General features: G+C 49.6%; 1 protein-coding gene across 2 annotated transcripts in view; it reads left to right on the forward strand.

The window, feature by feature from the left end:
- UBAC2 (UBA domain containing 2) overlaps positions 1-9,844 on the forward strand; it is a 180,629-nt gene extending 170,785 nt beyond the window's left edge. The window contains exons 9-10 of one of the 2 annotated variants that reach the window (XM_042929639.1): positions 6,993-7,078; positions 8,679-9,844. In XM_042929639.1, coding sequence (XP_042785573.1) covers positions 6,993-7,078; positions 8,679-8,724 — 132 coding nt within the window. In that variant the 3' untranslated portion in view covers positions 8,725-9,844. The remainder of the gene's footprint in view (positions 1-6,992; positions 7,079-8,678) is intronic. The other variant, XM_042929630.1, reaches the window with a different exon arrangement.
- Positions 9,845-13,237: the final 3,393 nt, after the last annotated feature.

Below are 13,237 nucleotides of genomic sequence, written 5' to 3' on the forward strand. Positions count from 1 at the left end.
TGCAGAAGTATTCCAGTGCCACTGAAACTAAGAAAGGACCGCCAGTGCAGGGGGCGGGGCCAGCTCCCGTAGTCCTGCCACCGGGTGTGAACTCCCACTTCTGTGCTGTAGGCCCTGAGGAACCATGGCAGGATCTTAAACCGGGAGTCACATCATGAGGTTCCCCTGGAGGGTGGACTACCCATGGAGGAAGGGGCGTATTATAACCATAATGTAACTTATTCCATCCCTGCCCAGGAAATATGCTTACGAGTGCTTATGAGACTCTTGCTTAGTAAGTTGATAATACGTGAGACCCGTCCTGTGGATTCCACTCATGTCGTCCAAAATATTCATTGACCCAACTAGAGAAAGAATGGCCTTCAGCACACAGAACACTTTCAGTCTTAGCTGATAAATAGCAAAATGCATTTAGTCAGGAGAATCTTAATCTTAGTGAGGTTTTCTTCTCTCTTCCCTTCTCCAGAATCTTCACCACTGTCACCATAAAAACTCACCTGATACAAACAGTTCCCCCTCACTAACATGTATGTATTTTGGGGTACACTTTGTACTTCTGTGTATTTATAATTGTGAGTTGGGAATTGGTCCAGCAGTGACTCAGCTTTTATTTCCCTGGTGATGGCGAGCTCCATGAGGGCTAATCCCATCTCTTCCTGTTTCCCATGCCACACGGAGCCTGACACACAGAAGGTGCCCGACCGTGGTTAGAGCAGGGCTAAACGTGAAGGTGTGAGAGTGGTATTATGTCAGACTTTTCCATCTGTAGGCTGGAAATAGGTTTTCTCAGAGAATAGCAAAGCTAACTGTGTTAGAATGAAATATTGTGTGGCAGTCAAATAATTAACCAACTCGGGGGGGGGGGGGTGGTGCCTCATTCTGCTGTGTCTTCTAAAAGATATAAGCAGTGGAGCTCATCCAGTCTGTTGTGAGGGCCTTCTCAGTACCAAAGCCTGAGCAAAGCAGAAATGCAAAAATAAGGGGCCTCTGAGCAGCCTGTAGCCAGACAGGAGCATAAAATAACCAGAAACCATCCACTCCCCCAATGTGTGTGATCAAAGGGGTTCAGCATTTCTGAGGAGGAGGGGAATGGCCAGGTATCCAGGGGAGAGAAGCACACTGAACCACAGGTGACCTGACCATACACTTGCAGTGGGGAAGCCATGAGGTAGGAGAGTCAGCTTGCCCTGAGCGGCAACATGGTTGTTATAATGAAGGGGAGGGAAGGGTGAGCCACATCCCCAAGACTTCTGCTGGGGTGCTCCTCCCGGCAGGGCCTGCGTGTGGCCCAGATGGTGTTGTGCCGTGAGGGGGCAACCAGCGTGGGATTGGGGCGGGCATCATTCAGGTGGGCATCACTTCCTGCAAGCGTCAGAATTTGGGAAGTAGAACCCAAAAACCGTTTGTTTTTGACACCCTTAGCTAAAGGGAAGTTAAAGAAAACCACAGTCTTCACTTGAACAAAACAAGAGGAGTATGTCACTGAGAGGAATTGCCATGTTTCATTGGGATGAACATCCTGATTCACTGGTGCCAGAGAGTAGTTGCATCGTCGGTAGAAGGCAAAGTAGGACTTCATTTATTTTCTTGAGTGAGAATTACCTCGAGATCGGAGGCCCACATGTCCCAAATCATCGAGGATTGTTTTTTGTTTTTTATTTTTGTTTTTTGTTTTTTCTAAGGAAAGGAAAACTGATAGGGATTTATTTCCATCCCTATAGGTTTCTTTTCTTGTTCAACAGGGTCTTTCTTTGGAAAACGTATTCTAGGAAAAACTCATTCTGCCTTGTGTGTCTTCAGAGCACTGCCATCGGTGGTGGGAGAGCTCACCTGCGGCACCTGCTCCTGTCCGCATTCCCTGCCTTGTGTGGGGCTGGCACACGGGGGGCCAGGGGCCCTTGACCAAGAGCTGCCAGCAGAGTCACAGGTCGCTGGGGGGATGTGCCACACGGCTAGGCTACAATTCCAGTGCCCGCCCCTCATTACCGACCCTTACGCAGAGATACCTCTGAACCTTCCTCTAGAAAGCCAAGTCTTCAGTTGCAGAAGACAGGCGTCTGGGGTTACACTCAGGCACCTTCTGTTTTTATGAATGAGGGATGTGGGAGACAGGAGGGCCTAACACTCTGCATGTTATAACCCAATTACTGTTTAAAGCAAATAGAGAAAAGGATTATTTTGCTTAGACTAGAAACCCAGATTAACTCTATTCTGATGTTCTGTGGTGAGAATGTTTAGACAGAAGATTCCCTGTGATGCATGAGCAGAAGGAGGGGACTTACTGTGCTCCAAGATGGAGAAGAAATGTTGAAAGAAATGCTTTTCAGAAAATTCTATGGGCCTTTTTTTTTTTTTTTTTTTGGTAAGTTTCCCAGACAGACCACTGCAAAGCCAGCCAGTCCAAGACTGACTGAGACACCAGGTGTGCATCTGCAGGTCTCATGGTGGCAGCGGGTGTGTGCAGCGTCCTGAGTGTTTTACCAGCTTTATCATTCCGGCTCCAAGCTGTTTATTGGTGGTCTTCCCCCAGCAGACGGTCAGTTACTTAAAGAACTTACATCACTAAACTGAAACTCCTTCTCTAGCCACTGCTGGGCACGTTCTGTGTGCCAGGCTCTGTGTCAGGTGGGGGACACAGCAGGCACAGTCCCAGCCCCCACGGAGCTCGCCGTCTGCCTGCCGGGGAAGACAGACAACACGGAAATCACTCATCCCAGCTCACCGCGGATACTTCACACAGACCCTCGGGGAGTCTGTGAACGTTCGGTGAATGAATGACATTCCTATAGTGTCCACAACTTGACTTAAACCGATCAGGAGGTGTTTTTGTATTTTTATCTTATAGTCAAGACCATGGACTTTTCTCTTCCCATGGACATTCTATCTGATCAGGTAACAGATGGCTCTCATTCCAAGAGCTGAACTAAAAAGACAAGAAACAGCCTGTAGAGGAAACAAATTAGGTTTCCAGTGTGATTTGATGTGTTATGTGGCTAATATATATGCCTTGGATGGGGAGGGAGGTGAACTGAGTATCTGTAAATACCATTATTTATATAATCATCACAGCTGAATATTTGCTAGAATGTATACAAATATAAAGTTTTCTAAGAGTCACTAAAATAATGTGGGCTTTTAGAATTTTATGCTCACCTTTTAAGAAAAGATTTTTCCTATCTTTTCTACTTCATCTGGGCTCACCATGTTAGTTTTCTTAGGCCAGTTCTTGCATGTGCCATTTAAACACTGGAAATATGTAACAAATCATTCTGGCGTGGCTGTGTTTAACTGTGGCAGGATGTGTACATGAGGGCGAATTTCACCTTGAACCCCGTGTTTGACCGAGCGTCCCGGGAGGGCCGATTTTCTGCCCAACACTCTCCTTCCAGCCGCTCAGTGCTCACTGGGGCTCCCTGAGAACACGCATCCGCTTGATCATTGTAAAACACACATCAGTGTTTCGACCAGCAAAGGATATAAAGCAAGTAAAGTGAAAGCAGCTCAAGTGAATGCTGAAAACCAAAGCCAGGGGTGGTTTTGTCAGGCTGTGGGAACCTCTGAACTGAGGCCGCAAGGGTCACAGGGAAGGACTCGCACACCTGGGCCAGTCAGTCTTCAGCAGGGTGAGAATTATGACAGGGGGCCGTGCTCACTGAGCACCTGTCAGGCGCCAGCTACCAGGCGACCAGGCCAGGTCCTTCACTCACGTCTCTTATCGCCAGACTGTGGGAGCACTGAGAGCCCACGGTGTAGTGGCCCACCTGACTCACGCGGTGAATACATGGCATATGGGAGCCTGAGCCCAGAGCTCAGACTCTCCCTGCCCACTGACAGGCTCACTCCTCCCAGCAGTGGTGGCTGGGATGACTCTCTGGCACTTGGGTAACATCTAAAATGGCTGCCAGCCTCCTCTGTGTTTTTCTTTGAAGGAATTGGGCACTTTGGGAAGCCTGTGTGTATTTGCGCATCTGACCACAGGTCTGCATAGGTCTCGGTTTTCTCTTTCTGCCATTTGAGCACAGGAGTTCATGCTTCACGTGCTAATGCAACCTTCACACAGAGACAATGACAGAGTACGCTAGCACTGGGCAAGTTGGGCTTCTCCGCACAGGGAACTATAAGTCCACGACAAGTAAAGGCTGCATTGTTATAATTGTTACATGATAACGAGATTGTTCTGCCACCCAGAGGAGCTGGAGATCCCCAGTTCGGCTCCAGTTCTTATATCTGGATGTGAGCTTTGAACCAAGCTCCCAAGAAAGGACAGCAGTGGGGTGCACAGCCCCCTTCCAGGCAGCCTCCACTGAGAGATGCCAGCAGTTAGAAAACACCTGTTGAACCTGCTGTCTCTCTGCTTCTCGTCTTTTCTGGCTGATTATTGTCCACATTCCTAAGCCCAAGCATACAATTTCATTTTTCCTTAGATGTTTACTATTTGGGACACCAGAGGAAACGTACAGATACACTTTCTTTTTTTTTTTTTTTTTTTTTTTTTTTTAATATATGAAATTTATTGTCAAATTGGTTTCCATACAACACCCAGTGCTCATCCCAACAGGTGCCCTCTCAATACAGATACACTTTCTTAGTGTAATTGTTCAGTTTTTAAAAAGAATTGTTAACATTATTTCTACTTTGTTTTTTCATCTGGTTAAAGCACCAGGTGGTTCCGCCGTGAAAATTCTGCAGTCACACTTTTCTTCTCACCCCTAAACAATGCAGAAAGCCAGCTTTGGCTAGAGGGGCACGGTTGCCGGCCTCCAGAGGATGGACAGCCAGCGGCCTGCCGCAAGCTTCTAAGTACAGCAAACACGCTTCTCAGCAAAACCTGTGAAAAACACGGCCCAGTTGCCAAAACCAGCAATGGTGCACGTGTGGTTGTTCGTTTCTGAGAGACTGAGTGAAGTCTCTCGGGAGGAAGCCTCACGTGCAGAGAAGGCTTCTCCACACCGACATCGCGTATGTATGTAGGACACGACCCGGCCGTCGAAGGCCTGAGGGGTCCCCTCCAAGGTGGTGCAGCCCATGCTGGAGCTGTGCCTTGGTGGCCTATGTGGCCAGCCCATCATCAGCCTCCAAGCCAAATTCAGAGTCCGTGGAGGGAAGACTCAAGCACCAGATGGAAGTTGTGGCCTAGCACCCTCACCTTCTGGCGGTGGGGGTCTGGCTCACACGCCATCAGCTCTGGTATGAATCATGATTTGGCAAATAGATACTTTTATTCCTGCTGGCGAGGTGCCAAGAAGCAGCCAGTCTTTAGCTGTGCTTGAAGCACTAACGGTGACAAAGCGGTGATCGTGAATGTCGCGTGAGCCAAACTGAAGTCGTTAAGGACCGCCACATTGCTGGGTGGTAGCGTCGTGTTTGTGGTAACAGAGAGAAGGCAGGTGGAGCTGCCCACCTCCTCCTGGGCCACATTAGCTCCACTAAAGATAGTGGTTCTTAACTGTCAGTTACTGGAATAAACGTCATTAAAGGTTATTTCAGTCCAGGAAATGACCTAGGAAGGATCACCTGGATTTGACGTGTGCCCAGCCCAGGTCCTCGAGTATGCTGCTCAGGGTAGAGAAAGCAGGGCGGGTCATACTGTTTGAAATCCCCCCAAGGAAAGAGGAAAATGTGGATCCTCGTAATCAAATGGCAAAATTGATGTTTCACGTCTGGCAGAGCCTAAAATAGAGCATCAGATGACTTGAGTGTTAAGAAGAGTGTTGTGGTCTGTCGACACCACCCTACTCCTGCTCACACAGGATGTCATCAAGACATCTGACGACTGTAAGAGATACATTGGTGACATGTGGAATGGATAATAATATGAAGTGGGCTTTAAACCAGTTAAAAATCTCTGAAAAGACCAAAAAAAAAGTTGGTCAGCCACTTGAATAGAAAGGGAGGTCTGTAGTGAGTTTGGGGCCCTACCTTTGATTTTTGCCTGCTTGACATTTTCATCAGTCATTTGACGGGGACATTATAGAGGTTTGCTACTCCAGTTTGGGGGTGATAAAATTTTGAGGGATCTGAATAACCTAGGAGACAACAGAATTGAAACTGAAATTAGGGGTGTCTGGGTGGCTCTGTTGGTTAAGCATCCGACTTCAGCCCAGGTTATGATCACAATGGTTCATGGGTTCGAGCCCTGCATCAGGCTCTGTGCTGACAGCTCAGAGCCTGGAGCCTGCTTCAGATTCTGTGTCTCCCTCTCTCTCTCTGTCCCTCCCCTGCTCACACTCACTCTGTCTCTCAAAGATAAATAAACATTAAAAAAATAATAATAAATTAAAAATAAATAAACTGAAATTTCGTTTTGGTTGGCTAGAAAATGACCAGAGGGAATTTAACAGATGTGTGCAGTCCTAAACCCAGAAGATCAAATATAAACTTACAGAGTAGGATTTGAGAAGCCCAGGGAGTGTTTTCAGTAGGCGTCAGGGTAACTGGCCACACTGGGATGGTGTGGTTATGCACACGAGCACAGGCACATGCCCATACACACACACACGTGTGCACGCTGCCGAAGTGTTCCACTGCTGTGACAAGGGCTGCGAGCACAGGACAGCAGCAACGGGAGAGCAGTGGGGGGGTGGGGCGCTTCACTGGACAGAGATGGATCCTGGAGCACAGGAATGAAGAAAGCAGCCCCGGCCCCTGTTCTCAGGAGACTCACAACACAGTGACAAGGAGCCCAGGACACAGGTCAGTGGAGCCACAGAACTTTTTGTCTGGGCTTCCTTCTGGTCTGGGAGAATGGGAAAGGGCCAGGTGCCCCCAGAGTCAGTGGATAAAGAGGAGCTGCCGAGGCCAAGGGCAGAGGAAAAGAGCCTTCTGGTAGAGGGACCCTGGCAGTAAAGGCAGGAGAGGGTTCCACGGCACCTGAGCCAGACCAGGAGCTGGGGCGCTGGCCTGGAGCAAGAAAGATGGGGGAGGACGGCCTTCAGACCTTCAAAGTGCTTCACCCAGGAAAGGAACTAGGATTGTTTTCTGTTACTTGAAAGGGTGAAATTAGGACCTTTGAAGTCCCACGGATGACAGCGAGAGGCAGATTCTGCTTCTGTGGAGAAAGAACTGTCCATCTTGGCCAGTAAGTGAGGGAGTGTTTGTGATACTCTGGGAAAGGTGGTTCTTTCCTTGAGCAGGAAATGAAAGCAGAAGATTCTTGCCGTTCTGTCCACACTGTCCCCCAGCCCGGGGAGTGGGTCTCCCACATGTGACGGCCTTTTTCCCAGGCACCAAGCATCCCTTCAGAAAACAGCTGTCAGGTGTCTCGCCACAGCCCACAGCAAGAGATGCCTGCAGCAGACACGTGTGTGCGTGTGGAGAACGGAAAGGAAGCTTTCTGGAAGGAGGGCCCTTGCTGCATACATTTTTTAATGCTCCTCTTAACCCACTGAGTGTTCATGACGCATTCGTGAGGGATCACAGCCTCGGTTTGGAAAACACGAGCTAGAACCCGCCTCTCAGAAGTGTCACCTGCATGTCTGCCTCTGCTCAGCTCGGTTAGCATCTGTCTCCCTGAGGCTCCTTGAGGGACGAGGGGTCTGGGTGTGGGCAGGGCAGAGAGCTTACTCCCATCTCCTCCCCTGCCACCCACTGGGCTCCCCACCTTCCTCCCTCCCCCCCCCCCCGGCCTCCTCCTCACTCCTTTCCCCCAGCCCTGCCCACAACCCACCCCGACCCCCGCAGCATCAGGCATTTTCCATACACTTTGTACCAAGGGCACTATTTTCTACAGGAAGGATCAGAAGTGGTGACCAAGTCCTCAGTCCACAAGAGCCTCTTTAACCCACACGTGGGGAAAATCTCAACATGTGTTACAAAACTTACAAAAGTATGTTTCAACATACGTACAAAGAATAGCTTCCTTTGGCTGGTCTGGCGTCATAGATCTATTTATAATACATTTGTAAATGGGAAAATAGGTTATGCCTAAATTTCAGTGGCACTGCCTGCTTCATGGAAATCCTATGCTGAAAGTGCAGGAAACCTCTGTGTTTACAGATTCAGGATTTGTGGTCACAAAAATGCAAGCCTCATCCTACCCTTGGTGACTTTCGCTACGTCCATCCCCCTGGTTCTGCCCCAGGCTTCACCTCCCGGTGCGCACGGCTGCTGCCTGGAGAGCCCCCGCAGCCAGGACCTTAGCAAATGCTGCACCTCACATGGCAGGTTTTCCTTCCCTGGCCGTGTGATTCCAAGAACCTGCACACATTTTTGTCATCGGTGTCTGCCAGCATCAGAAATTAATGTTCAACTAAGCGATTGTTCACACGCACAAGGAAACGTGACTTGGGGAAGTTGTTCGCGGGAATCCCACCTGACTCTGAAAGGGCGTGCAGAGTCGTGTGAGCGGGGCTGCTGTGCAGACTGGGTTTCCAGGCCACACCCCACGGGCTCGTCCACCCTCTGCTGGTCCTGGCGGGTCGCTTGACCCTTGGAGACTCATTCCTGGTCTCTCAAATGAGAGTTAAATGAGATAATTACACTTATTAGCCATACGTTAAGCACTTTAAAATGTGCCTGTTAAAAAAATTTTTTTTAATCCTATTTCACACTGAAATGAAAATTAGGGTTTGTTTTTTTTAACCTTCTCTGCAAAACTCTCCTGAAGAGCACCTGGGGGGCTGATGGATTAGTAGCAGGGTCCTCAGCCTCATCACGTTTCTGGTTTTGTTTGTTTTCAGGTTGCGAGGCTCATGGAGATGGGATTTTCCAGGGGTGATGCTTTAGAAGCCCTGAGAGCTTCAAATAATGACCTGAATGTGGCTACCAACTTCCTGCTGCAGCACTGAGGGTCCTGGGCAGCGACACACAGACTGGCCAAGCTGCCGCCCACAGCGGGCGGGCACCGGCCCCGCTACTGAATCAGCCTGAGGTCACGCTCTCTGGCGCTGACGGTCTCCCATGTTCTCGTGGGCAAAGGGCGGTCCCCGCTGCTCCTCCCTTAATTCCAAGATCACTGCTGTTAAAAGAGTATCGAAAATAAGTTTGCCATTAAACTAGCATGTATTTTCTGTATTTTTTTATTGGGCATTTTCCTTAGTTTGGAAAATCATCACTCATTCCTGATGTGTTTAAAATACATTAAAGTTGCAGGTTTCTGTAAGCAATTGAATAGCACCGCTGATGGGAAGTTACTGTAATATTCTTTTTACTATAATGGATCCTCCTACATTATATCTGATCATAAATGCTACCACTGGACAAAGGGGAATGTTATTCAGGAAGAACATGGCAAAATATTCCTTATGGACTTTTTCTCATCACTATTTTTTTCCTCAAATTTGCTTTCAAGCCTCAGTGGCTGTTTGGTGTCCACCTTTCCTAGGGGGTGAGCAGGGCATGTCTGCTGCACACAGTCTTGGCCAGGCCTGAGTGTGAAGGGAAAAACAGAGAACCAAACCCTATCCACACTGTTCCGGCCCATTTCAGTCCAGGGAATCTTTCCAACTCCCTTTCCCTCACCTCCATTAAGAAATAATGATCATCAAGTACTGATTCAAGGTTCTGGAAAACTCTGTGAAACTTAGCTGGGGTTCCTTTTGCTCAGAACATCTACAGTTAGCCTCTCAGGCTGGACGTGGAAACAGGATGGAGAGAGCAGGGGCTCAGCCCTGGAACAGCCACAGGGCCCACTGCGCTGGAGGCGCGTCCTCCCCGGCCCGGGCGCATCAGGACTTCCGCTGAAGGCAGGGCACACAGCGGAGGACACGGGCCCAGGCCGAAGGGAGGCAGAGGTGGGAAAGGCAATTGTGTGACTCCTACGTTCTGCAAAATGAGCAGAAATGTATCAAATTGATGCAAATTTGGACAAGTGTAATACTTATAATAAAGTTTTTAATGTGTTTTACTTTGCGGTATTTTTTATTCGACTTACCTAAATCTTTGTTCTAAGCTGTGTAATTTATCAAATATAAAACATTTTTTTTGCCAATGCTCATCATTCTTCAGAAGATTTGGGTGCTTTTTTTTTCTTTGGAAGTGAGAGAAAAGGCCCCTTTGTTCCTGTAACGCTGGCCCCGTGAGGCCTCATCCGTAGGCTTGTTAGGGCATCAGGCTGCTCGGAACGGGGAGTTGGGATGACTTGGGAGCCCAGGTGGTTCCAAGTGTCTCTTGTCAGCTTGAAGGGACGGCAGCGGGCATCTGCAGCTGCATTCCAGGCCAGTGGCTCCCAGCACAGAGGTGTATGCAAGTACTAACCTCTGAGCCCATCTGGATCCACCCCTGACCTTCCGGTGCAGGGGTCCCAGGAGACAGCGCCCCGCGTCCAGAGATCCGCCATCTTCGATGCCCCTTTTCTCAAACAGCACTGAGCAAAGTCACACCAAACCACCGGCGTAGTGCTCACTCACCTGAAGCTTCTCCATGCATCTCACAGAGGATGGGGGCAGAGAGCCCCACGGGGAGGAGCCCACTGTGAGGCCTCAAGCAGAGGTGATCACACCTCAGAGACCCTCATCCTGCCCAAGGAGCCCAAGCACCCTTCCACGGCAGGAAGTATAATTTAGTGTAAATTGAGGCAGTGCTGGCCGTGTGGCCACAGCCCTGCACCTAACAGTGGCAGAGCTGGGAGACCCCCTCAGGCTTTTCCTGACTTCCAGCCTCTTTCCCAGCTGCCTGTAGTTGCCAAGTTTCCATTAGCTTCCATCCTTTTCATATGACTGCCCGGCCTTTGCCACCTTCCTAGTCAGCACCCCCCAGATCATCCCGATCCCGACCACTCCCCAACCCCACACACATCCAACTCTTCAGTCTTGGGCACGTCCTCGACCTGGCTGGAGTTCCCATCGCTGGCCCACTGCTGCTTCCTGCAGATTTTGACCCAACAGCCACCGGTTGCGGGTTTGAATACCCAAAAATACCCCGCATCCTGTCAAGACCCCCAGAAATCTTTGGGGCTGATGGGACACCCCCCTAACCCCCGACCCCCGCAAAGAGAAACCTTTTGTGTTTGATGCATAGTGACGCGTGCCAGGCGGGGGCATCAGCGAGTCGTTGGCTTGGTTTCCTGACGTCTAGAAAAGTTCATGTAGACATTTGACTTTGTGCAAATGGCAGCAACAGATCGGGCCTCATTTTCAAGTAAGCCAGTTCCACTTGACAAGAGGAAGAAGGAAAAAGTTGTTGTCTGTTGTGAACCCCCCCCCCCTCTTCCTCAAATTAAGGAGACTCTGCCTTTGGAGTTCTGATTCATCAGCTTGGACCGGGTTTGGGATTCCAAAAGGAAAATGATTTCAAGGAAATTGAGCATAAAATTGTGAATGCACGCATTCCACAGTAGCACCTAGAACTTTGTCTGAGTCCCTGAGTGTAGATTTCTGCCACAGTGCTTCTCAAGTGCAAATGACAGGGTCTAAATCATAAACTTGAGGGGTTTTGTGTTTTTTTGTTTTGTTTTTTTTTGTTTTGTTTTTTTTTTTACTCAGGTAGCTGAAGTGATATTTAATTTGGGAGAATCAAAGTTTATTTTTCAGAATCCCCTAACCCCTGTAGTGTGTTTGTAAAGGGACAGACCAAGAATATCAAAATTGCCTTCTGGCTCAGACTAAAATTTTAGTTCCCAAACTTCAGTCTCTCATGTAAGAAGACTTACCAGAATCATGTGAATTTGCTAACCTGCTTGCTATCTCATGGAGAACCCACGCTAGCTAAATGGCTGTGCCCCAGTAGAGTTGGGATTTCAAGACAAGGCTTGGGAGCCTGGGGGCTGGGAGAGTGGGCACCAGATGTGGAAAATGAATCTGGAAAGAGGGGAAAGATCCGGAGTCCTGCTCTGGGGATCACAGAGGAAGGCAGGTGACAGAATATGGAGAGAGGAAAGAAGAGGGTTAGTTTCCTGCATTTCTAGTGGAGGAGGTGAGCATAGGGGGCCCATCTGCAGTGCTGCAGGGAAAGGGGGGTTAGTGTCAGCCCAGCGATGGCAGATGCCAGCAACAAGAGCTGGAACAGAGAACAGGAGAGAGAGCAGAGGTCGGCTGTGTGCACTGGTCCGGGAAATGTGTGGAGGGAGGAGACAGGGCAGGGACACTGTTCCTGGGTCAGCTTGTGGGTCAAGGTAACCAAATTGGTGATGAGAGACTGGAGCTGTAGGCCCTGGAAGGGGTATAATCAGAACTGTGAAGAGAGGTTGGCCTTGGGAACGAAGAAGAAGGCTTCTGTCCTCCAGAACCAGAGATAGTTAAGGAAGTTAGAGGTGAGCTGTAAACTTTGAGCAAAGTTGAAGAAGTTCAAGTGCTAGTTTCTGGCTTCTTAATAAAGCAGGAAGGCGAGGGGCCAGGAGCTTGAGGAGAGTGGATGACATGGGGCCAACCAGAGGTGGATAAAGGCTTGTTGGCCACTTTTGCTGATCAGCTGTAGTGTTTTGGTCTGCTGACCCCATATGTCGTGGGAGTTTCAGAGCCCTGAGAGATTTAGACAAATTCAGACGGTCCCAGGAACTAGCAGCACACACCGCCCCTTGTAGTACCTTCAGGCCAACCCACACTGTGCCCTTTCTCTCTGTTCTGAGCTGCCCTGGGGTCTGAGGAGAGACTTGGCGGGAGAGGGCAGAGAGAGCAGGCCGCTCCTGAGAAGGCGTAGGGCACAGGGGTCCCTGACCCGCCCTGGTTCTCACCCAAATACAAGAGTGCCTTAGGGACCCTGGGACTGCTCCAAGGCTGTCCAGGAGGGTATCGCCCTCCGCCCCCCTATTCCCCCCACCCCACCCCACCCTGCCCCCTGCCGTGGCCGGACCCAGACATCCCAGGGCCTCCACTTGGCTGCTGCAAAAGGAGCATCAGCAAAAATATTGCAGGGTAACCCAGCCACCCACAGTGGTTCACACCAGAGAAAACCTCCACAATCCCCAGTGCTCAGCCCAGGCATGTGAGAACCCCATTCAGTTGGATTTCTGCCACTTTGCTCAGTCTTCAGTGCCCCGGCTGACGTGGCTTCCACCAGCAAAGCTGAGTGTGCTATCTTTTCCACGGTGGCCAGGTGGAACCCAAGTGGCAGACTGGATTTGATGCCTTTGAGATCTTTTTTTTTTTTTTTAACATTTTTTTAAGTTGATTTAGTCTGAGAGTAAGAGAGAGAGAGAGCAGGGTAGGAGCAGAGAGAGAGAATCCTAAGCAGGCTCCGAGCTATCAGCACAGAGGCGGAGTCAGGGCTCCAGCTCAGGAACCATGACATCATGACCTGAGCCAAAGTCAAGAGTCGGACACTTAACCAACTGAGCCACCCAGGCACTCCTGATGCCTTTGGA

Source organism: Panthera leo, chromosome A1 (assembly GCF_018350215.1).
Source record: "Panthera leo isolate Ple1 chromosome A1, P.leo_Ple1_pat1.1, whole genome shotgun sequence".
In the NCBI taxonomy this organism is placed as follows: domain Eukaryota; kingdom Metazoa; phylum Chordata; class Mammalia; order Carnivora; family Felidae; genus Panthera; species Panthera leo.